The sequence below is a fragment of the Erinaceus europaeus genome, chromosome 17, assembly GCF_950295315.1.
Source record: "Erinaceus europaeus chromosome 17, mEriEur2.1, whole genome shotgun sequence".
Classification (NCBI taxonomy): Eukaryota; Metazoa; Chordata; class Mammalia; order Eulipotyphla; family Erinaceidae; genus Erinaceus; species Erinaceus europaeus.
Window position 1 is genome coordinate 7,301,229 of NC_080178.1, and position 26,251 is coordinate 7,327,479.

The following is a 26,251-nucleotide window of genomic DNA, read 5'->3' on the forward strand; positions in this document are numbered from 1 at the left end:
GAAACAAAAAAGGGGGGTAAGGCCCTAAGAGGGCCTGGGGGAGGGCATCTGGGGGGCAGTGGGTGGGACTGCGGGGGACGCCAGAGCATCTAGAACCAACAGGGCCTGGGACATGGGTTCAACTGGTGGAACTTTGGACTTGCACTTCCTAGGTTTCTGGTTCGATCCCCTTGGCCATATGTACCAGAATGTTGCTCTGGCTTCTCTCTCTCTCTCTCTCTCTCTATCATATTTATTTATTTGTTATTGGATAGAGACAGAAAATGAGAGGTGAGGGGAAGATAGAGGGAAAGAGACAGAAAGACACCTGCAGCCCTGCAGGTGGGGGACCAGGGGCTTGAACCTGGGTCCTTGTGCACTGTAATGTGTGCAGGTGCGCCCCGCCTGACCCCTCCCCTCTTTCCTTCATAGGATAGTCTCTCTCACGCATAGTAAATCAAAGAGGGGGCTGACCTGTGGTGCACCCCGATGAGCACACACACAGATATGTGCAAGGATCCGGGTTCAAGTCCCCCCACCACCCCTGTTCCCCCACCTGCGGAGGGGTGGGGGGGCTGCAGGTGTCCTTCAGTCTCTGTCCCTCTCTATCTTTCTCTCTGTCCTACTGTCCTATCAAATAAAATAAAAGAAAGGAAAGTAGACAAATACAAAGACATCTTGGGGGGCGGAGAGGAAAGGGAAGGTGCATGGGAGCCACAAAGACAGAAGGCAAGCGGCAGAGACAATGAGAGAGATGGAGAAGCTGGTGACAGAAAGACGCCGATGCAGAAAGGGGAGGGGATAAAGGAGGGAGAGCGAGGTGGGACAAAGAGGCTAGGGAACATGAATAATGGGGCAGAAAGACAGGGAGTGAGGAGGCAGTGAGGATGGCTGGAAAGTGGGACCAGCTAACAGGAGAACAGGAGCCTGGGGTCCCAGCGCATTTAGGGGTGAAGGGGTCTCGTCTTCACTGCGGGGCACTGCCGCCTGGGGTTCCCCGGCTCCCGAGGGGCCGGCTGGGCAGAAGACCCAGGACCCTCTGTGCGCTCCCCGAAATAGCTCCCCGCCCCGCGAGGGCTGCCTCTTCACCCGCACCCCCACCCCCTCGCGCTCAAGAGGTTCCCAAAAGCCGGGTACCGAGCACGGAGCTCCGGGACCATCCCTCATGGGTGTGTCCGCCTCCTTGGCATGGAGACGCTTGCGCCACCAGTCGGCTGGCATCACCGGACCCCACCCCAGTGAAACGCTGCCACCACCACCACCACCACCCCCCCGTAAGATCGGAATGCATCCCCTCTTTGAAAAAGGCTATCGAAGAAGCTATGTGGAAGCTGTTGTCCCCTCCGCACCTTCGGGTCCTTCCCTATCTCCGTGGGTTTTTTGTTTGTTTGTTTGTTTTCTTGCAGGAGTTGAGATCTTTCCTTGCCTTGCCTCGCACGTGCACAGGGAAAGCTGTGCCCAAACTCGCTCGCTCGCGCGCCCAAACTTGCACCCGCTCTGCGCAGGCCGCCCGGGGCGCGCTCGCCACGCGCCCCCCTCCCAAGCACCCTCAGAGGCGCGTGGCGTCCGGCTCTGGGCGGGCACTCGACTTCCCTCCCAGCACCGCACAGTGGCCCCCGCTTCTCGGGGCCGCCACCCCCACCCACCCCGAGCACCCGCGTATGTATGTGCGCGTGCACGATAGGCCTGGCACACAGACACTCTTGCACGCGCCCCCACTTGGGATGGCAGAGGGAAGGGGAGGTGGTCTGGAGCTCCAGGGGGGAGCGGGGTGTCAGAGCTATCCCTGGGGCAAGAAACGGCGGGGGCCGGAACTTTGGAGCCAGAGACCCGGGCCCAGAGCGGGAAGATGACCTCGGAGCCCAACTCCTCGGGGAAAGTTGTGGAGTGGGGTTGCAAAGGGGCGGGGAGGGGGCTGGACACGTCCACGCGGTTCCCAAGATGGGCAGTTGCAAGGAGGAGGGGGCTGGACACATCCACGGGGTCCCCAAGGTGGGGATTTGCAAGGCGGTAAGCTAGACTAGTCCATGGGGTTCCCGAGTTGGGGGAGGGTTGCGGGGGGGGGGGTGCTGGATACGTCCACGGAGTTCCTTTCAACTACGGCACCCCCTCCAGCAAGGGTTTCTTTGCCAGCACGGAGCCGCGAAGGCGAGGGAACACAGCCCCCCCACACACACACACACACAGGCACACACATACGCACACGCCGGGTTCCCCAGCACCCCGAGGGGAGGGGGCTGGCGTGACCGGGGCGGGACAGCCGCTCCCGCCCCCCCTGTGGGCAGCGAAGGGTTAAGTCGTCGAGCCAGGAAGCGAGGGAGGAGCCAGCGGGCGCGGGGAGGAGGGAGGGGGTGGCTGGGATGCGCCTGCGGGCCGTCTCCACTCTCCCTCCGCACGCAGCCGGGGCGCACAGACAGACGGACTGACGGGCTAGCGCGCGGTCGGGGAGGCGCCGACGGCCAGCCCCAGCCCTCCCCGCCCCTCCCCGCCCCGCGCCGTCGAGGCCCATGGCTCCCCCCGAGGCCCGCAGCCCGGGGGGCGCAGGCTAGTGCACCCGGAGCCCCACGGAGTCCCCGCCGCCCGCCGTCTGGCGGGTCCCAGGAGCCAGTGGGGGCGCCCTCCCCGCGCCCCCTCTTTCCCCGCGCGTCGAGACAAGATGCTGCCCGGCCTCCGGCGCCTGCTGCAAGGTAGAGACCCCGGCAGAGGGGGCGATCGGGGGGGCGCCCCCACCTTAGGGCGCTGGGGTGGGGCAGTTGTGGGGGTGAGGCAGTCTGTGGGGGGGGTAGCGAGAACTGGGACCAGGGGAACCCACCCCCGGGTGGGGAACCCCGGGCTGGGAGCCTGCCGGAGGGTTGCGCGGAGCTCATGACCGTAGTGGGGGGGGGGGGGGCGCCGGGTGCGGGCGGACGGGTGCGGGGTGCGGGGGGGAGGGGGCGGCTCAGGTTCCGCTGTCCCGGCTCCACCTGCTCCGGGGCGCACGGAGGACTCGGGCCGGCTGGAGAAGCGCCGACTCAGCAACTCCGCGCGCCCGGTGCCTCAGCACTTTGCGGTCACCTGGGAGCACTGGCCGGGGATGTGGGTAGGGGCTCCCCGGGAAGAGAGGGGGTGCAGCGGGGGGGGCAAACTAGGGGCCCACCCGGCTAGGACAGTGGGAATGGGGGTAGTTCCACCAACCGAGTGACAGAGCCTTAGGTGGGGGAGCCAGTGCTGGGGGTGGGGTGGGGGGCTAGGTGGTCAGAAAGGGGGGTGGGCGCAAACTAGGGGCCCTCAGGGATGAGGGAAATGCTTCGAGGGGGAAGAAGAGGAAGGGGAACGCCTGGTGGGAGAGCAGGGAGAGAGAACACCAGACTAGGAAAGGGGAGGAGAGAACCCAGGGGCCTGAAATGGGGGGGGGGGGTGATAGAGAGTGAAAAGGAGAAGGTGGACTGAGACCTCGGTGACTCAGAAGATGAAGCCCAAAGGGGGTGTCAGAAACAGGAAAAGAGTTCAAAGCTAGGCTCCAGGACTGGGGAAGGAGACCAGAGAGAATGGGACACGGGTGTGATCAGAATAGTGCTGGGGTTCTGGAAAGAAATGGAGGAGAGAAAGGAGAGGAGGAAGAGAAAAGACTAGGAGAGGGAGAGAAGGGGAGAGAGAGAGAGAGAGAGACACCAGGGGTGGGGGTGGGGGCACCCAGACATAAGACAAAGAGGTTTCTGGAAACCACTTCCACATGGGAAGCCCCACGTTCTCAAGACATGTCTGTGCCCTTCCTTCTGAGAGCAGCTGCTGGGGGTTCTGAGCTCAGCGCCCGGGAGGGTGCTGGGGTGGCAGCCTCGATGGGTGGGCACCCTGGCTGGCTCGTGCTGCCATTTATATCTCTGGGTCCGGGGCGTCGGTGGAATGGCTCCTGCCGCTGTTGCGCTGCTGCCGCGGCCGCTACGGCAGCAAGCTTATTTTGGGGTGTCATATTCTGGCAGAGTGAGAAGCTGTTTGCAGTGGCTTTGAACCTCCATCACCCAGTCAGTGCATCCCCAGCTCCTCTCCCCCCCCCCCCCCCCCATCACGGCTCCCTGGACTCCCACCTCCTTGGCCCCTCCTACTCCCTTCCGCATGTGCCCTGCAGCCCCTCACCTCCCACTCGCAGTTTTTGGGGTTCAGAGCTGTTGATTCTGGTCTGAGACCCTGGATCCCTCCTTCAGAGCCACAAGCGTGGAACCCATGCACCCCACCACCACCAAGGTGTAGCCTTTCATGTGTGTGTGTGTGTGTGGGGGGTGCCCTGTGCCCTGTGGGTCAGTACCCCCTGCTCCATCTGCTTCCTCTCCTAGTTCTGTGATTCACAGGGACCCTAGCATGTCCTTGACTGTGTGGCCCCTGGGTGAATGGAGACTGCTTGGCTCTGGGCCCCTCTGCCTTCCGGGATCAATACATTGTTCTGACCTCTCTCTGCTGCCTGCCCTACTCAGTTCTGGCATCTTTGCTTGAGCATGGAGCGCAGAAGGGGTTCCCCCCAGAGTGGCCACCACCTGGAGCCCAGGAGCCAGGAAGTTGTAGAGAAAGCCCTGGGGTCCCTGCCTAGTGTGCCTGGGGGCCACTTCTGCCTCAGGGGTGGAGCTGCAAGACCCCCAGAAACTCACCTCTGAGCCCCTCTGATTCCGTTGCACATGGAGGCCACTCAGTTAGAATATCTGCTGAGGATAGGGTGTGGGGGCACCCTGGGTGCTTAGCAGCAGGTGGGTCTTCCTGCCTCAGCTCCCCTCCCTGCGGCTGACCTTAAAGGAAGGGAAGGACAGGCAGTGCGCTCAGCTGACAGAGTGCAGGCCTTGCATTCCCAAGGCCCCCGGTTCCATCCCTGGTACTGCATGTACTGGTTGGCTTCTTTATCAAGTTCTCTATCCCTTAAATGAAAACAAGCCTTGATATATAGAAGGAAAAGGAAGATAAGAAGCAAGTGGGGTGGACAGACAGAGTGGAAGTGAGGGAGGGGGCTTCCTCCGAACTACTTAGGGCCAGAGTATTGATTCAAGCCTTTGAGAAACATTCCGTGGGTTGGCTGTCACTGTCCATCTGGGGATCCAGGTTGGGAATCCAGGTCCGGAGAGACCCTTCAACCTCTTCAGCCCTGAACATGTCCCCTCTGAATGAAGAGGTTTGCTCTTACACCCCCCTGCCCTAACAACTAGTCTTAACACTCTGGGCTTCCCACCCCCATCTTTGTTAGGGGTTCACAAAACGGGGGAGCCAGGAGTATGACTGTGGTCTTGGAGTGTGGGAGAAAGAAGGCCCTGGGTTCTGAAGGCAGGAGTGGGAGTGGGGTAGTGGGGGAAGGGGTGTGTGTAGGGCAGACAGGATTGAGGGCCCCAGCCTGCTGCTGCCTCCCTCCGCCTCTGCCCCCAAGCTCTTCAGCCAGGCCTGGGGGCAGAAACCCAGAGCCCCCACTCCAGCCACCCCCCCAACCCCCCCACCCCACCCCCCGCTCCTGCTCCTGCTCGCCTCCAGTGAGAGCCGAAACCTGAATTATGGATGAGGCTCCTTGGGTTACAGCTGCTTTGCACACAGCGGTGGCAGCATCGAAGGCCAGAAATGGCAACAGAGTCCCTGATACGCAGCTGCTGGCACCGAGAGGGCCCCCTGCCCCGGGCCCTTACACAGAGCCTGAGGGGAACCCCACAGCAGGCTTGGACAAGTGGGTTCTGAAGGGGAGATGCAAAAAAAGAGAGAGGAGACCCCTAGTGGGGGCAGGAGGGCTGAATGAGCCCCACCACCACCACCAGCAGCAGCCTCTGGACCTGCAAGCTGCAAGAGACTTAGGTCCCTTTTCTTCACACAGAGAGGGCAAGTGCTCCTCTCCTCTGGAGCCCCCCAGGATTGCACTCCTTTCTCTCCTGGGATGCCAGCTGGACCTAGCGGCTGGGAAAAGAGCTCTGTAATCCCGAGAGCTCAGGCTCTTGTGAGCTTGTGGATCAAGGGTGGGATTAAGGAATCAGAAAAGGATTTGGCTCCCTCCAGTGTCAAGGCCTTGAGGAGGCCAGAGTGGAGGGTGCGTCTAACAGGGAGGAGAGCACCCTGGCAGGGCCCCTCCTGCCTCTGCCAACCACTCTGCTGTGTGACCTTGGGCAGCTTGCTTGGCCTCTCTGAGTCCATGCTGGCTTCTCAGTCCAACCTCAATGTGCATGAAACCCATCCTGGGGAGGTGGGTGGGATGGGGATGGAGGGGAGTCAGGCATCCCGCCCCCCGCCCCGCGTGATGGAGTGGAGGGTGAGAGACTTGCTCTTCGGTCTTCCACCCCACGTGTCTCAGGAAAAACTCAGGAGGAGAAAGTAATCGTGAAACGCCGTCCCGTCCGGGGGAGGGGTGAGAAGGGCCGAGAAACGCAGGGGGGTGGTGTGAACAAATGGAACAGCACTGGCTGTGTCACTGAGGATTACATCACACCCAGCCCACACGCACACGGGGCCCTGCAGCTCACACAGTGGGGCGCCACCAGCATGCACTCCACACCCAGCTGCAGCTGGGAGGGGCTGGGTGCCATGGAGTGGCACCCCCTGCCCAGGGTGGAGAGCATCACCCATGCCAACTCAGGGCCTTCCTCTCTGCCCCCTCCCCCAGACATTGTGCTTCTGTGCTCTCTCGTGGGAACCCACTGGAGCAGCTGTGATGCCAATGCCACACTCGATGGTCTGTGGGTGCCCACTGTACTGTACACCCCAAAACCAAGCTCCACTCACAGAATTCTTCTAAACTCAGCTACCATCAGCCTCTCCCTGGCATCTCTGAACCTCAGGAATGCCTTCCAGGTGCCTTCAAGTCTCTGAGTGCAGAAGTTATGTGTGTACCTCCACACACACACACACACACACACACACACACACACTTTTGCCAACCTAGCATTTTGTTTGAAGTCGATGTGTACCCAGAAAGTTTTGGAAGTGTGGGTCCCTCTCCCCCTCCTGCCCCCAAACCCACCAGAAGAAGTCCCCAAGAGTCTTCCAGAAGTCACAATAAAGGGCAGAGGTTGGGAAGCTGGCATTGGCACACCCGGTTGAGCACAGAGGTTACCATGCACAGTGGACCCAGGTTCAAGCCCCCAGTTTCCAACTGCGGGGTGGGAGGGTGGTTCGTGAAGGGTGAAACAGCAGTGCAGGTGTCTGGCTCCCCTCTCAATTTCTCTGTGTCCTATCAAAAGAAGAAGGAGGAGGAGGACCAGGAGGAGGAGGGGTGGGGTGGGAAGCAGAGGTCAAGTTGATTACAGCTCAGAACTTCATGGCCACATCCAAGCCAAGCAGGCCAAGGGACCAGACTTGAATCCTCTGAACCTGGGGCCTTCTCCCTGGGCCTGCTTCTCCATCTCTCTCATAAGAAAACTGGAGAGGGCTGGGGGTGGCATACATTATAGTGCACAAGGACCCAAGTTCAAGCCCCTGCAGAGGGGGGGGGAGCTTCTCGAGTGGTGAAGCAGGGCTGCAAGTAAATGTTTCCTCCCCCCTTTCCTCTCAATTTCTATCTCTATCCAAAATAAAAAAAATACAATTAAAAAAAAAATTTAGGGAGTCGGGCAGTAGTGCAGCGGGTTAAGCACACATGGCACTAAGCACAGAAACCTGGCATAAGGATCCTGATTCAAGCTCCCGGCTCCCCACCTGCAGGGGGGGGTCACTTCACAGGCAGTGAAGCAGGTCTGCAGGTGTCTGTCTTTCTCTCCCCCCCTCTGTCTTCCCCTTCTCTCTCGATTTCTCTCTGTCCTATCCAACAACAATGACAACAATAATAACTACAACAATAAAACAACAAAGGCAACAAAAGGGAATAAATTAAAATTGTTTAAAAAAATTTAAAAAGAAGGCTGGGCCATAGCTTTAGGGGAAAGTTGCTTTAAGGGGTCAGAAGGTGGCGCACCTGGTTGAGCACACATGTTGTAATACGCAAGGACCTGGGTTGGATCCCCCTGTCCCCACCTGCATGGGGAAAGCTTTGCAAGTGGTGAAGCAGGGCTACAGGTGTCTCTCGCCTTCTCTATCTCCCCCTCCCCTCTCGATTTCTGGCTGTCTCTATCCAATAAATAAAGATTACAATTTTTTTAAAAAGAAAAGTTGCTTTAAGGAAGAAAACAAACAAAAGTGTTTTTAATTTTTTTTTTTGTTAATCCCCAAGACTCCAGGGAAGTGATGGAAGAGTGTTTGCAAGGGCAATACAGGGAACCAGACACCCATGACCTCAGCCTCCCAAAAGGTGATGCTTCTCCCTGGGGGTCATCTGGCCGTGTTTGGAGGCCATTAGGCTTCTCTAACTGGGTGACAATGCCACTGGCCTCCAGGGAGCAGGTGACCAGCATGCTACTCCTCACTCTTTTTTTTATCATTTTTTTTTCCTCCGGGGTTATCGCTGGGGCTCTGTGTCAGCACTAGGAATCCACTGCTCCTGGAAGCTATTTTTCCCATTTTGTTGCCCTTGGTGTTGCTCTTGTTCTAGTTGTTATTGTTGTTATTGATGTCGTTGTTGTTGGATAGGACAGAAAGAAATGGAGAGAGGAGGGGAAGACAGAGAGGGGGAGAGAAAGACAGACACCTGCAGACCTGCTTCACTACCTGTGAAGCGACCCCCCTGCAGGTGGGGAGCCAGGGGCTCGAACCCAGATCCTTACGCTGGTCCTTGCGCTTTGCACCACCTGTGCTTAACCCGCTGCGCTACCGCCCAGCCCCCACTTGTCACTATACGGGACTGGCCTGGAGACAAGGAATCCCCCAGATCCCAGCACTGAGGCTGATGAGCCCTAGCAGGTCACAAGGTCAAGGCCGCCGTGATGGAAACAGGAATGACAGAAGCCAGTTGCATATCAAACAGCCCCAAGTGAACAGTGTTCCCTGCTGTGACATCTTGCCATTTCTTCATTTCATCATCATTATTATTATCATTATTATTATTATTCATCAGTGGGCCAACTTATTTTTTAGATAAGAGACAGAGAGAGAAAGAGAGGGATGAAGGGAGAAAATAAGAGAGAGAGAGAGAGAGAGGCACCTCAGCACCAAAACTTTAGCCAGTGCTGTACAGGCTGGACTTGGGCCAAGGTCACATGAATGGCAAAGCAGGTGCACTATCTATGTGAGCTATTTGACCAGCCCTGCATTTATTTCATTCATTCATTCATTCAGTCAGTCAGTCATTGCCAGGGGTTCACTGCCCTTGGCTAACACTGTCAGATAGAAAGACAGACAGAGGGAGTCGGGCAGTAGCACAGCTGTTTAAGCTCAGGTGGCACAAAGCGCAAGGACCAGCATAAAGATCCCAGTTCAAGCCCCCGGTGCCCCACCTGCAGGGGAGTCACTTCACAGGCAGTGAAGCAGGTCTGCAGGTGTCTATCTTTCTCTTCCCCTCTCTGTCTTCTCCTCCTCTCTCCATTTCTCTCTGTCCTGTCCAACAACAACAACAGCTATAACAACAATAACAACTACAACAATAAAACAAGGGCAACAAAAGGGAATAAATAAATAGTGGGGAAAAAAAACAGAACGAGAGAAGGAGAGAAGGAAAGACACCCTAGCTTCAAAGCTCCCCTCAGTACAGTGGAGGTCGGTCTCAAGCCTGGGACCTTCCCCCTCTCTCCTTGTATATACTTTTTTTTTAATAGCAGAAGATCAAAACCCATGGAAGTGATGACCTGAGGCTTCTGCATGTTGGAGAGGTTTCTAGAGGGGGGGATGATGTCCTCCTGAAATGTTATAGCTTCCCAAGCCAATGGCAAATCAATACTTGTTTTTTATTTTAAGTGGAAGTGGTTACCCCAGAGGTGACCCAGTCAGAAGAGACCTGACTTTCAGGCATGAAGTCCTGAGTTCGATCCCCAGTATCCCATAGGCCAGAGTAATTCACTCTCTCTCTCTCTCTCTCTCCCTCTAAGTTTGCTTTAATTCACCAAAGCACTGCTCAGCTCTGGCTTATGGTGGAGCTAGAGATTAAATCTGGACCTTGCGTGTCTCAGGCATGAAAGTTATTTTGTTTTATTTTAAAAATATTTATAATTATTATGATTATTACTATGACAAATACTACTACTACAACTAATAGAGCACAGCTCAGCTTTGGTTTATGGTGGTGCCGGGGACTGAACCTGGGACCTCAGAGCCTCAGATATGCAAGTCCTTTGCATAACCATTGCGCTGTCTCCCCAGCCCTAGGAAAGTCTTTTTGCAGAACCAATATGTTATCTCCCCCAGACCACTCATAAATAGATCTTTTAATATGTTTTCTTTTTAAATTACATTTTTTTAATTTATTGGATAGAGACAGAAAAGTAAAGAGGGAAGGGGGAGATAGATGTTTAATTTTATTGTAAATATGGAGCGCTTCATGAATTTGCATGTCATCCTGCTGCAGGGGCCATGCTAATCTTCTCTGTGTTGTTCCAATTTTAGTCTATGTGCTGCCTAATCGAGCACAGGAAGGGGGAGATAGAGAGGGAGAGAGACAGAGAGACACCTGCAGCCCTACTTCACTGCTCACAAAGCTTTCTCTTTCCAGGCGAGAACCGGGGGCTTGAACTGGGTCCGTGCACACAGTGTGCCACTGCCAACCCCATAAACCCCTTTTTTTTGCCACCAGGGTCATCACTGGGGTTCAGCGCCTACACTATGAACCCACTGCTCCTGTGGCCATTTATTTATTGATTGATTTTGATTTTTTTGGATAGGACAGAGAGGAATTGAGAGGAAGAGGGGGAGATAGAGAGTGAGAGAAGATAGACATCTGCAGACCTGCTTCACCACTTATGAAGTGACCCCTGCTCCCCCCCCCCGCAGGTGGAAAGCCGGGGTCTCGAACTGGGATCCTGGCACAGGTCCTTGTGCTTCACACTATGTGCACTTAACCAGCTGTGCTACTGCCTGGCCCCTATTTTATTTTTCTTATATTTGCTAGGACAAAGAGAAATTGAAAGGGGGAGGGAGAGGTAGAGAGGGAAAGAGAAAGATAAGACACCTACAGCACTGCTTTACCACTCATGAAGCATACCCTCTGCAGGTGGAGACCAGGGGTTTGATCCCAGATCCTGTGCAGGAATAGTATATCATGTGCACTCAACAAGGTGCACCACCACCCAGGCGCCCCCCCCCTTTTTGCCTCCAGGGTTATCACTGAGGCTGGGTGCCTGCACTACAAACCCACTGCTCCTGTGGCCATTTTTTCACATTTTTGTTGCCCTTGTTGATATTATTATTGTTGCCATTGCTGTTGTTGGATAGGACAGAGAGAAATCGAGAGAAAAGGGGAAGAGAGGGGAAGGGAAAGAAAGATAGACACCTACAGACCTGCTTCACCGCTTATGAAGCGACCCTCCCTTCAGGTGGGGCTGCAGGTGGGGAGCCTGGGGCTCAAACCCGGATCCTGACGCGGGTGCTTGTGCTTATTAGCGCCATGTGCGCTTAACCCGCTGCACTACCGCCTGACTCCCCTCCCTCTTTTTTTATTTTATTTTAATCTTTTTTTAGCCATTCTTTTTAAAAAAATTTTTTTATCTTTATTTGTTGGATAGAGACAGTCAGAAATTGAGAGAGAATGGGGTGATAGAGAGGGAGAGAGACAGAGAGACACCTGCAGCCCTGCTTCACCACTTGTGAAGCTTTTCCCCTGCAGGTGGGGATCGAGGGCTTGAACCTGCGCACTGTAACATGTGCGCTCAACCAGGTGCGCCACCACCTGGCCCCTCCCCCAAGGTTCTTTTTAATGGCTTTTTTGTGAGCCAGGAGCACCGTAGAAGAAGACAGGGGCACACACACACACACACACACACACACACACACACACACACACACAGCCCAGGCAGCCCCTCCAGAGGCCCCTCTCGCTCCGCCCCGCAGGTCCCGCCTCGGCCTGCCTCCTGCTGCTGCTCCTGGCGCTGCCCCCCGCGGCCCCCAGCTGCCCGATGCTCTGCACCTGCTACTCGTCGCCGCCCACCGTCAGCTGCCAAGCCAACAACTTCTCCTCCGTGCCGCTGGCCCTGCCACCCAGCACGCAGCGCCTCTTTCTGCAGAACAACCTTATCCGCACGCTGCGGCCCGGCACCTTCGGACCCAACCTGCTCACCTTGTGGCTCTTCTCCAACAACCTCTCCACCATCTACCCGGGCACCTTCCGCCACCTGCAGGCCCTGGAGGAGCTGGACCTGGGCGACAACCGGCACCTGCGCTCGCTCGAGCCCGACACCTTCCAGGGCCTGGAGCGGCTGCAGTCGCTGCATCTGTACCGCTGCCAGCTCAGCAGCCTGCCCGGCGACATCTTCCGCGGCCTGGTCAGCCTGCAGTACCTCTACCTCCAGGAGAACAGCCTGGTCCACCTCCAGGTGAGTCCCCGCCCCCCCCCCCCCAAAAAAAAATAATACGCCCATGCGCACAGGCGCACGCATGTGCACGCACTCCTGCCCGCCCATCACGATCTCTCCTTGTGTGTGTCTCCAAACTCCAGTCCCTCCTTTTTTTAAAAAAAAAATTTTTATTTGGTTTTTTGTTTTTTACCAGAGCACTGCTCAGCTCTGGCTTATGGTGGTGAGGAGGATTGAACCTAGGACTTTGGAACCTCAGGCATGAGAGTCTCTTTGTATAACCATTATGCTATCTACCCAGCCCTTAAAATATTTTTTTATTGGGGGCCTGGCTGTAGCGCAGTGGGTTAAGTGCACATGGACAGGCACAAGGATCCCCGTTGAGCCCTCGGCTCCCCACCTGCAGGTGGGGGGGGGGGTCACTTCACAAGCTGTGAAGCAGGTGTGCTGGTGTCTATCTTTCTCTCCCCCTCTCTGTCTTCCCCTCCTCTCTCCATCTCTCTCTGTTCTATCCAACAACAATAATAATAAGGGCAACAAAATGGGAAAAATGGCCTCCAGGAGCAGTGGATTTGTAGTGCAGGCACCAAGCCCCAGCAATAACCTTGGAGCCAAAGTATATTGTTTTTATTTATTGAATAGTCATAGAAATCGAGATGTAAGGAGATGTGTGTGTGTGAGAGAGAGAGAGAGAGAGAAACACATACCTGCAGCCCTGCTTCACTACTTGCAAAGCCTGCAAGTGAGAACCAGTTTGACCCAGCGTCCTTGTGCATGGTAGGCACCATGTGCACTCAACCAGGTGCGTCACCTCTCGGCCCCTTTACTATTTTTCTTTGACATCTTTTCTTGATCTGTCTGTCTCTCTCTCTTTGCAGCTGGGTCCATAGCATCCTGTCTTTCTCATCCCCCAATCCCTATCTAGCTCCCTTGACCTGTCTTGTCTGTCTGTCCTTTTCCATCCCTCTCTCTCTCTCTCTCTGTCACTTGCCTCCCCCGTCTGTCTTCTTCTGCCTCTTCTGTCTGTCTCCCTTCACACGCCCGCTCCACACACACCCCCACGTCTGTCTCTCTCCATGTGTGTCTCTTTCTGTGATCTCTCCTTCCCCCCCTCCCCATGCTCACTTTGGATGAGAGTGGTGGGGGGAACTCAGCCTTTCCCGGGCACACCCCCCACAAACCCAAAGGCCTTGAAGACTGCTTTTTGTCAACCACCCCGCACTCTCCCAGTTCAGGGAGAGGTGGAGAAAGGGGCAGGCAGTGTCACATCAAAGGGTGTCCCAAACGCCCCTCCCCGTCCCACTGGGTATAGGGACAAGGGGGAATGCCAGCCCTTCTATATCCTTGGACAAGGAAAGGAGGAGGGAAAAACTAAGAACTGTTAAGTATTTGGAAAATAGATGTTCTTGGAGGAAAAAAAAATGGAAGGAATAACAGTAATTGCTATTTATTGTTATTATTATTGATCTAAATAGTGTTTATTGTTGTTATTATGCTGACTGCTTGACAGTCAGATCCTCCCATTCTATTTCCCCAGGAAGCAATCACACACCCTCCAAACCACTCTGGGAAAAACAGTCTCCCTCCGGGACACAGCCTCTAGCTGAAAGGGTACAGGGACATCCAACCTCTCTCTCCTCTGGCTCTGGGCCATTGTGCAATTAGTTACCAATGTGCTGACTTGAAAAGATGACCAGTAATCTCCCTAACCCCCCCAGAGCAAAAGCAATAACAACACTGAGCACTCCATCTCCTAGGCTAGAATCATAGCAGTGAACAAAACAGATTAAAATCCCACCATCCAGGGGCTGGGCAGTAGCGCACCAGGTTAAGTGCAAGGCCCGTTGTAAGGATCCTGGCTCAAGCCTCCGGCTCCCCACCTGCAGCGGGGGGGTGTGGGGGGTGTGGTGTGTGTGTGTGTGTGTGTGGGGTCCGCTTCACAAGTGGTGAAGCAAGTCTGCAGGTGTCTATCTTTCTCTCCCCCTTTCTGTCTTCCCCAACTATCTCCATTTCTCTCTGTCCTATACAGCAAAGACAAAAATGGGGGAAAAAAGATGCCTCCAGGAGCAGTGGATCCCCAGTGCAGGCACCAAGCCCCAGTGATAACCCTGGAGGGGGAAAAAAAAAATCTCACCTTCCCAGAAAAGCATTAATGGGGGGGTAACGGGGGGGGGCGCTAGCAGAACAGCTTATTTAAATAGTGTGCTGCTTTTCCATGTGCAAGACCCATGTTTGAGCCTGGCCCCCACTGCGTTGAAGGAAGCTTTGAGTGGTAGCCTCTTCCATTTTTTCTCTTGTCTTCTGTGTGTAACAGACAGAGAGAGGGAAAGAGGCCAATCATCTAATACCTAGTGTGCTGCGTGCCATTACCGTCATATAGAGAAACTAATAACAGCACCCACAGCCACTTAGTGGGCACACTGTGTGACAGGCTGAAAGTTCAGAACTTGGCAGGTGCCCACCCTGCCATTTGCAAAGTCAGTGATATGCCATCCCCTCCCCCCCAAACCTCAGTTTTTCCTTCTGTGGAATGGAGGCACGAGAGCACCGCCTCCTGGGACTTTTATAAACGCATGAATAATTTGTAAAGCGCTTAGAATAGCACTTGGCATCCCGTAAGCACTAGACACATGCTTGTTAAAGTACGATTTTCAGAAAAAGAAACAAGCCAGATTTAATGCTGGTCTTGGCGAAGTGGCCTATTTGGACCCCAGCCTGGAGATTTGGGTCAATTTCAGGGATTATACTCGGGCCGTGGGGGGGGTTGGAGGTGGGTGAGAGCCCACAAAACTCCCTGCCTTTTCTCTATGTCTTTCCTAAATTTAGCTTGATGGCAAGGACGGTTAGGAGCACAGAGGATGCGGAAAAGAAATTCCTGGGAACACACGGCCAGGAAGAGACTTCACATTTTGTTGACATTTCAGGCTATTTTTTCCAGTACTGAGAACCTTCCAGCAGGGTCTTCCTGGGTTCATTCATTTTACTAGCTGATATATATATTATTGGCATCTGGCTCCTGTGTGACTTGGGACAAATGACTTAACCTCTCTCCATCTCATCTGTGAGACAGCAAGACTTTCAAATACTAATCTGACAAGTTTCATGAGTATTAAAATATATCTCAGGACCAAGCTCAAGACAAGAAGGTCATCATTATTATTGCTGTAAGTCCCAGCAGTCTGGAGCGCCCCTGGCCAGGGGAAGCTTACCAGTGTTTATCAATGGTCAGAACCAGGGTCTGAAGTCATTCTGAATTTGAATCCCACCTCTGCCATTTGGATTTATTTAACTGTAGAAACCTCCCCTCCCCCTGTCAAAACCTCAGTTTCCCCCTTTTTTGAAATGGGAAGAATAAGAATAGCACCTGCGACCTGGTGTTAGCACACCTGTAACAATGCGCACAGAATGGGGTTCAAGCCCCCCCCCACTCCCCACCAGCAGGGGGGAAGCTTTATGAGTGGTGAAGCAGGACTGCAGGTGTCTCCCTTCCCTCTCCATTTCCTTCTGTATTTATCTATTAAGGAATAAATAAAAGGAGCCAGGCAGCAGCGCACATGGTTGAGCACACACACTGCAGTGGGCAAGGACCCAGGGTTCAAGCCCCTGGTCTCTGCCTGCAGATGTCTCTGTCTCCCTCTCTATCTCCCCCTCTCCTCTCAATCTATTTATGTCTCTATCCAGTAAAAAGTATTTTTTAAAGTTAATAAATTTTAAAAATATATATTTAAGAAAAGAATAAGAGGGAGCCGGGCGGTAGCACAGCGGGTTAAACACAGGAGATGCTAACCAGCGTAAGGATCCTGGTTCAAGCCCCTGGCTCCCCACCTGCAGGGGAGTCGCTTCACAGGTGGTGAAGCAGGTCTGCAGGTGTCTATCTTTCCCTCCCCCTCTCTGTCTTCCCCTCCTCTCTCTATTTCTCTCTGTCCTATCCAACAACAACAACAATAATAATAACAACAATAAAACAAGGGCAACAAAAAGGGAATAAATAAATAAAAAGTCTTAACAAAAAAGAAAATAAGATATCAAAAAACAAATATGCCTAAAAATTAAAAAAGAAAGAATAGCACCTGCTGGTCGGAAGTGAGTGAACACGGATAAAGCAGTAGGTGGATGGAGAATAGCAGGCTGGTCAGGGCCGGGCAGCCCAGTGCAGAGGGGTCTTCTTGCCCCGCCCGCTGCTAGCACGAATGGCACCGGGCAGGAGCCAGGCAGCACCTTCACACCTGGCCCTTTATAGAGGAGACAGCAAGAGACAGCCTTGCCTGTGAACTGCCTGGCGGAACCGGGAGCCGCCACCGGCAGGTGAGGAAACATGCGGGCTGGGGTGAGACCCGCCGGGAGCAGGTGCGACCCGAGGTGCGGTCAGGCCCATCCCGGAGCACAGCCTTGGCTGGATGCACAAGAGGCAGGGCAGCGGGGTGGGGCGGGGCTGAGGTTCTCCCGAGATTGTCTGCTGGCTACCAGGCACCTGGCCACGTGGGCTTATTCGCCATGGCCATTAACTGAGCACCTGCTACAGCAGGGATGCAGGAATAAACAGAAAACAGCCCTGGGAGTCGGGCGGTAGCGCAGCGGGTTAAGCGCACGTGGCGCAAAGCGCAAGGACCGGCGTAGGGATCCCAGTTCGAGCCCCCGGCTCCCCACCTGCAGGGGAGTCGCTTCACAGGCGGTGAAGCAGGTCTGCAGGTGTCTGTCTTTCTCTCCCCCTCTCTGTCTTCTCCTCCTCTCTCCATGTCTCTCTGTCCTATCCAATAACGACGACATCAGGAACAACTACAGCATCAGTAAAAAGACAACAAAAGGGTAAATAAATAAATAAAATTAAAAAAAAAGAAAAAAGAAAACAGCCCTGGCCCTGCTGGGACACGTTTGCTGCTTGAGTGGAACCAGATTATTTCTCTCTGAGTCTCTCTCTTTCCCTCCCTCCATCTCTGTCTCTGTCATTAGAGCAGGCCATGCAGTGCAGTGTCCCAGAATAGCACAATAGTATTTTTTTTTTTTGCCTCCAGGGTTATCGCAGGGGCTTGGTGCCAGCACTACGAATCCACTGCTTCTGGAAGCCATTTTTTCCATTTTTTTTAATTAATATTATTATTCAATAGGACAGAGAGAAATTGAGAGAGGAGAGGGAGATAGAGAGAGGAAGAGACGCATTCCCGCTGCAGGTGGGGGTCCAGGAGCTCGAACACGGATCTTTGTGCAGGTCCTTGTACTTAGTGCTATGTGCGCTTAACTGCGTGCACCACCGCCCAGCCCCCCTCCCGCCAACATTCTTCCAGCCATGCAGCTCTGAGCCTGAACTTCTGCCCCACCTTCTTCTGTTTATTTTATTTTCATTTATTTATTTTGCCCTGTGGCTTTGCCTAAATCTGTGCCTCAAAAGCTCCATTCATAAAATAGAGAAAATAGCCTGGAGTTGGGGAGGGGGGGGTTGGTGGTCAGAGGAGCTGCCAATTCAAAGGGTGGGGTGTGCAGTCCGATCTAGAAAAAAGCATCACCCTTGCCCCCAGGCTTAGCAAAGCCAAGGTTCCCCATTCGAGGTCACACGGCCTAGAAGTAGTCACGGAGGAATAAAGGGCATACACTCCAGAGCACAGCTGTTCAGAGTCCTGTCCCCTCAATTCCTGTCCTCCTGGGTGCCAAATCCAGCGGGTGCACCTGAGGCAAGTCACTTGCCTTCTCTGATCTTTGCTCTCTGCCAGGAGAATCATCCTCAGGCCTCCGGCCCAGAGACGGGTGGTTAGGTTACTACTCAGCATCTGGGCAGCACAGAACTTGGCCCAGGGTGCGAGCACAGTCAAGTCAGCCGCCGTGGATGGTGATGCAGCCGGTGACGGCAGCAGTGACGTGGAGTGGGGGCACCTGGCACGAACCTGACACGCAGTCTTTGTGGAATGAATGAGGTCCCTTCCAGAACTCCCTGACTCATAAATATCAGATGAGGGTGGATCTTAGTAATCGGCTCTCCCCTCTCTCAGATGAGGGAGAGGGGGTTGTGGAACACAGGCCCAGAGAGGTGCCTGCAGCTGCCCAAGGTCACAGGGCCCAATGGCTGGTGTGATTAGCACCAGAGGTGGGAGCTGGGATGCCAGGTTAAGAGCAGGATGTTGTCTGGGGTGGAGGGTGGGGAGTGGGGGTGGGGGTATCAGGGAGGCGAGGTGCTGCGCTGAGATTTCAAATGGATGCAGAGAGAGCTGTGAACCCTGGGAGGGTGAGGGCAATGCGGTTTAGAAATGGAAGAGGCTGACTTGAGCAGAGGCTCTCAGCCCAGAGAGAGGAGCGGGAGAGGGTGGTGAAAGTCAAGCTTATTAATGCACCGAAAACCAGAGCTGGGGGGGTTTCACGGTGGTGAGAGGAAGGACCCGGGTTTGAGAGCTGCTGCCCGGCAAGTGGTGGTGGGATTTGGCCACAGCTGGGATGGGGGAGGGGAGAAGCGGGAGGTGGAGTGGCCCCTGCCCCAAACTGAGCCTCACAGAGGGGTCAGGGCAAGACTCTTTAAAAAGGGGGAGGGGGGGGTCGGGCGGTAGTGCAGCGGGTTCACAGGCAGTGAAGCAGGTCTGCAGGTGTCTGTCTTTCTCTCCCCGTCTTCCCCTCCTCTCTCCATTTCTCTCTGTCCTAACAATGACAACATCAATAACAACAATAATAACCACAACAACAATAAAAAAACAACAAGGACAACAAAAGGGAAAATAAATAATTTTTTAAATGGATTAAAATGTTTAAAAAAATAAAAAGGGGGCGAGAAGGGAGACAGGGGCTAGTGGTAAGGGAAGGTCAGAGAGAAGATTGGGCTAGAGAGGTTCTGTGGCACCAAAAATTTGGTCTCAGCATATTAAAGGCCCCAGTTCAGAGTCACAGAGTTAGCCCGGGGGTGGGGTGGGGGGCAGGAGGGGTGTGACTCCAGAGTGCAGGTGTTGAGAGCCTGGTGCCCTGAATTCCTGTCCGCCTTGCACTAGATCCAGTTGGTACACCTGAAGCAAGTCACTTCCCTTCTCTGATCCTCGCTCAACCAAAGGAGCATTTGAGTGAAGGCATTCAGAACCTGGGGCGAGGATGGGGACACTGGGCCACAGTGGGGGGACGGGGCCAGGTAGGTAAGCCACAGCCACGCAGGGATCCCCCAGGTGGGAATGGCGTGGTGGCAAAGGCTGATGTCAGAGGCAGTGAGAAGGGTGAGGGGGACGGATCTCAATGTGGCCAAGAGGAGGGCTCTTGGCAGCTCCAGTTCCTGCCGCGGAGAGGGCGGAAGAGCCAGATGGGGGTGGGGGGAACACACGGGAGCACAGGAAGGTGGAGGCTGTGGGTGTGGGCTGGGAGTCAGCGCCCTCCCCCCACCTGAGAACCTCCCATCTTTCTCCTGGGCAGAGTGGAGGACCATCACCCACTCCCCAGGCAGGGGAGAGTAGGGGAAGCATAGTCAGAATATGGGGCACTTACCCTCCCCCTCCACACCCATGCACTGGTTTAAGGATAGAGAAGCCAGACCTCCTGGGCCTACTGGCCACAGTGATGTCCTTCTGGTGGGAAGTGGGGGGCTGGCTCCTTCTGGGGGGGCAAACCCTTTAACTCCCCAAGTAGCATCTCCTCTGTTAAAAGGCAGCTAAGCTGGTGGGCCTGAGAGGCTTGAGCTCCAGGTTCGATCACCACCCAACCTCAGTGAATTGACTCCAATGGACTGCAGAGTCCCGGTGTGTCAAACCCCCCACACGTCCTTCCCACCATTAGTTTTGAACCAGGCAAAGTTCAAGGTCCGTTTTCAGCACCAACATGGCCTGACCTGGGGACTGTCCAGCCCCGAGACAAGAGGGACACCCCTCTTGTTGGGGGAACAGTGAAGGACACTTTCTTTTTTTGGCTGCAGGGTTGTTACTGGGCCTTGGTGCCAGCACTACCAATCCACTGCTCCTGGAGGCCATTTTCCCATTTTGCTGCCCTTGTTGTTATTGCTGTCATTGTTGTTGGATAGGACAGAGAGAAATGGAGAGAGGAGGGGAAGACGGGGGGGGGGGGAAGAAAGATAGACACCTGCAGACCTGCAGGCCGTTTGTGAAGCAACCCCCCCCCACCACCCCACACACACACACTGCAGGTGGAGAGCTGGGGGCTCAAACCGCGATCCTTACACTGGTCTTTGTGCTTCACACCATGTGCGCTTAACCCAGTGCGCTACCACCTGGCCCTCTGAAGGAGACTTTAAAAATATATATTTATTTATTCCCTTTTCTTGTTTTATTGTTGTCATCACTGTTGGATAGGACAGAGAGAAGGTGAGACAGAGAAGGGGAAAGAAAGATAGACACCTGTAGACCTTTTTCACTGTGCAGTGACTCCCCTACAGGTGGGGATCCAGGGGCTCCAACCAGGATCCTTAACTCGAGTCCTTGCGCTTTGCGCCATGTGCGCTTAACCCGCTGCACTACAGCCCGACTCCCTGAAGGAGACTTTTGTCACCTCTTCAGCTCTGCCCCAAGAAGGGGAGAAGGCAGAGGCAACAGATACCTGGCCACTTTAACATTCTAGTCTACGTAGCAGGACTTTGGAGCCCCAAGAGGAAGTACCTCTATTGTTAAAAAAAAAGGGGGGGGACCGGACTGAATCCTGAGTGTCTAAGGTCACAAAACCTAAGGGGGCTGGGCAGTGGCACACCTGCAAGGACCTGGGTTCAAGCCCCACCCCGTTTTTCACATGCAGGTGAAGAGCTTCACAGACCAGTGAAGCAGGTCTGCAGGTGTCTATCTCCTACTCTACGTCCCTCCCCCTACTCAATTTCTCTCTGTCCTATCAAATAAAATAGGAAAAAAAATGGCTGCAGGGAGGGGTGGATCTGTTCTGCCAGCACTAAGCCCTGATAGTAAGCCTAGTGTCAAAAAAAAAAAAAAAGCCACCAGCAGCTATTGGTGGCCTCTGTAGCCCTCCCCCACACCTCCACTCTATACCCTTGGCTGGCCAAGGGGGCTGGTTCTCTGAGCCAGAACAGAGTGAGGAAGCTGGAAGCTGAGGTTTGGGGTGGGGGTTGGGGGAGGGGCAAAAGAACTTGCCCAGAGTCACACCTTGGGCATGAGAGCCAACTGAATCCCAGAGCCTCAGTCCTGGACCAGCTGTGTGTGTGCCCATGATCTGCTCACACGCTCCACCGTGGACCATCCCCTCTGGTTCTCGGAGCAAGCCCTTGACCAGGTCTGCTCAGCCCCAGATCCCAGACGAAGCAGGAGGCTTAGGGCTTCACACACGAACCCTCCTTCATTCTGCGTGTCTTCCAGCCGGAAAACTCTTCTGAGTCACAGAGATGCCCTGACTTGCCAGAGGATGCACATAGTCCATTGACAGCAGAGCCAGGGTTTGCAGCTGGGAAGTCTGAGCCCCCTGTCCACATGGTTAGCCAGAACCGAGGGGCCCATTCTCCCGAGGACAGTCCTACCGGGTGTCTACATGACCCTGAACTTGTAAGGACATGAGTCCCACCCCAGACCTGTTGGATAGTTTGGGGATCTTGGGGGGGAGGGGTCTGTGGCCCTGAAGGCTTTGCTTTGTTTGTTTTAAGATTTGTTTTAATTATGTATGAAAGTGTTTCACATGAGGCAGAGAAGAGGAAGAAGCCAGAGCAGCACTGGGAGTCAAACTGGGAACCTCAGGTGTGCAAGTCTAGTGCTCTGCCACTTGAGCTATTTCCCCAGCTGCACCCCTGAGGTTTTCAGGGAAGTGGGCTCAGCTCTGTGTAAGAACAAAACAAAACAAAAAAGACAAGTGAAACATCATAGATCACAGGATAGTGCTTTGGTCTTTTCCCCAAACCCATTTCTTCATTGGGGAGAAAAAAAAAAAAAACACCTGATCTTAATTCTTGCTTATCTTAACTTCTAGATGGGTTACAGAAGGTGAGATTTGAACCCATGACTCCGACTTTATTCATTTATTTACTTATTTATTGCCTCCAGGGTTATTGCTGGGACTCGGTGCCTGCACTACAAAGCCACTGCTCCTGGAGGCTATTTTCTCCCTTTTTTTGTTGCCCTTATTTACCGTTGTTATTACTATTGTTGCCATTACTGTTGTTGTTGGATAGGACAGAGAGGAGGAGAGAAAGTCACCTGCAGACCTGCTTCACGGCTTGTGAAGCGACTCCTCTGCAGGTGGGTAGTTTGCGGCTCAAACCGGGATCCTTGCACTTTGCGCCATGCTTCTGGACTTCTGGACTTCTTTTTTTTAAAATGCTTTCTCAAGAGAAAGTGACCAGAGCATATCTGTGACATATGCGATGCTGGGGAATCGAACCTGGGGTCCTGGACTCTACTCTGCCAAATGGCAACCCCCTCCTGGAGACCTTGGTCTTTTTAATTTTTTCTAAATCTTTATTTATTGGATAAAGACAGCCAGGAATCAAGAGGGAAGGGGGAGATAGGGAGGGAGAGAGACAGAGAGAGACAGACACCTGCAGCCCTGCTTCACCACTTGCAAAGCATTCCCCCCTCAGGTGGGGGCCAGGGGTTCAAACCCTGGTCCTTGCGCATTGTAACATATGAGCTCAACCAGGTGTGTCACCACCCGCCCCCTACCTGACTGATTTTTTTTTTTACCAGAGCACTGCTCAGCTCTGGCTCATGGTAGTGCAGGGGGATTGAACCTGGGACTTTGGAGCCTCAGGCATGACAGTTTGTTTGCATACCCATTACACTCTCTGTCCCCCCCTCCCGCCCACATTTTATGTCTTTATTGATTATTGCAGTCAGAGAGAAAGTGGGAGGGGATGAAGAGACAGGGGTGGGGGGAAGAGACACTTGGCAGCCCTGATCGCCCACTCGGGAAGCTTTCCCCCTACAGGCGGGGCCCAGGGGCTCGAACCCGGGTCCCTGTGCACTGTCAGGTGTGCACGCCACCAGGTGCACCACCCCACCACCCGACCCGCTCCCGCCCCCCCCACCCCCTTGCAGGATGACCTGTTCGCCGACCTGGCCAACCTGAGCCACCTCTTCCTGCACGGGAACCGCCTGCGGCTGCTCACCGAGCACGTGTTCCGCGGCCTGGGCAACCTGGACCGCCTGCTGCTGCACGGGAACCGGCTGCAGGGCGTGCACCGCGCCGCCTTCCACGGCCTCGGCCGCCTCACCATCCTCTACCTGTTCAACAACAGCCTGGCCTCGCTGCCCGGGGAGGCGCTGGCCGACCTGCCGGCGCTCGAGTTCCTGCGGCTCAACGCCAACCCCTGGGCCTGCGACTGCCGCGCGCGCCCGCTCTGGGCCTGGTTCCAGCGCGCGCGCGTCTCCAGCTCCGACGTGACCTGCGCGTCCCCGCCCGAGCGCCTGGGCCGCGACCTGCGCGCGCTCCGCGAGGCCGACTTCCAGGCCTGCCCGCCGGCCACGCCCACCCGGCCGGGCAGCCGCGCGCGCGGCAACAGCTCCTCCAACCACCTGTACGGCGTGCACGCCGAGGCTGGAGCGCCCCCTGCCGACCCGTCCACGCTCTACCGAGACCTGCCGGCCGAGGACCCGCGCGGGCGCCAGGGCGGGGACGCGCCCACCGAGGACGACTACTGGGGGGGCTACGGGGGCGAGGACCGGCGCGGGGAGCAGACGTGCCCGGGGGCCGCCTGCCGGGCGCCCGCGGATTCCCGCGGCCCCGCGCTCTCGGCCGGACTCCCTGCCCCTCTGCTTTGCCTCTTGCTCGTGGCGCCCCACCACTTCTGACTGCGGTGCTGAGACTCCGTCCGGGGCGGGGTGCGGTGGGGAGGGAGGACGACCCCCCATTCTTTGTCCCCTCTCCCTTACACCCCTCTCGTCCCCCCCTCCCCCAGTTCTCCAGCTGCAGCGCTGGTCTCATTCTCACCCCTTGACCTTGCACCCTTGATCTTACAACCCCCCAATCCTTCCTGCTCACCTTGCACCCTTGACCTTGCAAACCCCCCCCCGTCCCTCTTCCTGCTCATCTTGCACCCTTGACCTTGCAAACCCCCCCCCGTCCCTCTTCCTGCTCATCTTGCACCCTTGACCTTGCAAAACCCCCCCCCCCCGTCCCTCTTCCTGCTCACCTTGCACCCTTGACCTTGCAAACCTCCCCATCCTTCTTCCTCTCACTTTTTTTTTTTTTTAGGGGGAGAAAGGAGGACAGGTCGCCATCTCCCCACTTCCTGGGCTGCTGGCTTGTGGCATCCCCAGGAGGGCGCTCCTGAAGGCTCAGCCCTGCGCCCCCCCACCCCAGGAACACCCCAACTCTGGCCACTCATTGGAGACTGGGGCGGGGGTGCCCAGGGTCCCCCCCACACCCCCACCCCGTGGACTCAGAGCGGCTTTTATCTGCACAGCAGCTTTCACCAGCAGAGCCTTCCGAAGATTCCGGCAGGGAGCTGAGCCCCGAGCAAGCCCCAGGGTTAAATTAGCCCGAGGCCCCTGCACCGTCCAAGCCCCCCTCGACCTCCCGGCGCTGGAGGAGACTCTTCTCTGAAGTCTACCTGGGACATTTTTTGGGGGGGGGGGACTGGAGCGAACGTTCCTCTCCCCTCCCCCTGCTGCCACCCCATGCGTGTGTGGTTGAAAAAGAATTAACAGAAATTGTTTGGGGGAAAAATTTATTAAAAAGTTCTATTATTTTATCTTTTTCTGTAAGGTGTGTGGGTCCAAGATCTCAGCAGAGGGCAGAGGGATGGGTGGGTCGTGTCTTAAAGACTTGGAGGGCCAGGAATGTTAGAGGAAGGGGAGCCTTCCTTCCCCCAATTATCAGAGAACTTCTTGCTGGCTAGAGGTGGGTGACCTGGAGCATGGAGCTGAAGCCTGAGGGGGGGGTGACCCTGGGGTCCCAGGTAGTCAAGATTGGGTGCTGACACTTCATCTCACTTATCCTGGGGAGGGTGGGGAGTGAGCCCAGGAGGTGGTGCAGTATAGATAAAGCCTTGGACTCTCAAACACATGAGTTCCTGAGTTTGACCCCCAGCATGGCATGCACCAGTGTGAAGCTCTGGTTCTCTCTGGCTGATCTGGGGAGCTACATTGGGGAAGGCCTCCAGGCCAGCTGGAAGCTCCATCCCAGGCTCCTGCCCACCCCACACCGCTTTGGGAAAGAGTCCTTTCCTCGTTCTCTGTAAGAAACAGCAACACAGACAGCCATGGGCCCAGTCGGTCCACACATGGCTTTGGACAAATCCACAGTAAGCAGAGTAAACACCCCAGAAAGCAGAGCCTAAGGCAGAATTTAGCGTTCACTTGCGACTCCTCAGCTGAGTGTCTTTTGTGCTGTGTGAAGCCCTAGTAGGCGCCAAGGAAGAACCAGAGTCAGGTTACTGATCTCTGAGCAGGTTAGAGGAGAATCCAAAAATTATGCCGGTCCGTGTAACAAAGCCCCCCAAAGCGAGGTGGATGTCACCAGAAACGTCATCTCATTCTGGTGTGTGCTGAAGAAAAGAAAGAACTGCGTGGGGGGCCGGGGGAGGGGGGACAGGGCTCAGGATGAGCTTCCTGAGACAGGAGAACCTCAGTGATGGTGGTTGAAATTTAGAGCAGAAGGGTTTAACTTGGGAGGTGGGAGGGGCCTAGGAGGAGGGGTACAAGCCAGAAGGACAGGGAGGAGGAGGAAGAGGAGGAGGAGAAGGTGGAGGAGACAGCCGAGGAAAGAAATGAGTCTCTAGGGCCCCAGGGAGGTGGACTGAGGTGAAGAATGGGGGGTGGGGGGGCCAGGGTGGTAGAAGCCATCTTGAGAGCCTGGGGTCTTACAGGAATGGCAGGCCCAGCTTGGAGGAGGCTCATGGGAGGAACTGGGGAGGGGGGGTGAGCCAAGACAGTGGGCTCTGATTGAATAGGGGCTTACTGGGGCCTGGGCAGCCAGGAGAAGTAGGCTGTCCAGGTCACAGAATTATCGTTGTGAAATATTCATAGGCCTTGGGTCCAGATGCTATTTCCGAACAGTGAAGCTAGTGGAGTGTGTGTGTGTGTGTGTGTAGGAATCCCACAGAGAGGCCATCTCTGCAGCACGGCCACCCCGCCCCA

At 55.2% G+C, this 26,251-nt stretch overlaps 1 protein-coding gene and 1 non-coding gene across 2 annotated transcripts; one reads left to right on the forward strand and one right to left on the reverse strand.

Annotated features, from left to right (window-relative positions):
* Positions 1-2,254: 2,254 nt before the first annotated feature.
* RTN4RL2 (reticulon 4 receptor like 2) lies at positions 2,255-24,864 on the forward strand. The gene is made up of 3 exons (XM_007519467.3): positions 2,255-2,666; positions 11,815-12,296; positions 23,210-24,864. Exons 1-3 carry the CDS (start codon positions 2,636-2,638, stop codon positions 23,960-23,962), a joined length of 1,266 nt encoding a protein of 421 aa, XP_007519529.2. The 5' UTR covers positions 2,255-2,635; the 3' UTR covers positions 23,963-24,864.
* On the reverse strand, positions 10,292-10,398 carry LOC132534125 (U6 spliceosomal RNA). The gene has a single exon (XR_009545803.1). It is a non-coding gene; the product is annotated as a U6 spliceosomal RNA (small nuclear RNA).
* Positions 24,865-26,251: the final 1,387 nt, after the last annotated feature.

Bases quoted from the DNA above. Each gene is read 5' to 3' on its own strand.
- RTN4RL2 (XM_007519467.3), top strand. From the start codon at position 2,636: ATGCTGCCCGGCCTCCGGCGCCTGCTGCAAG. The intron at 2,667-11,814 runs GTAGAGACCCCG...TCCGCCCCGCAG, and splicing joins CCTCCGGCGCCTGCTGCAAG to GTCCCGCCTCGGCCTGCCTC. The intron at 12,297-23,209 runs GTGAGTCCCCGC...ACCCCCTTGCAG, and splicing joins ACAGCCTGGTCCACCTCCAG to GATGACCTGTTCGCCGACCT.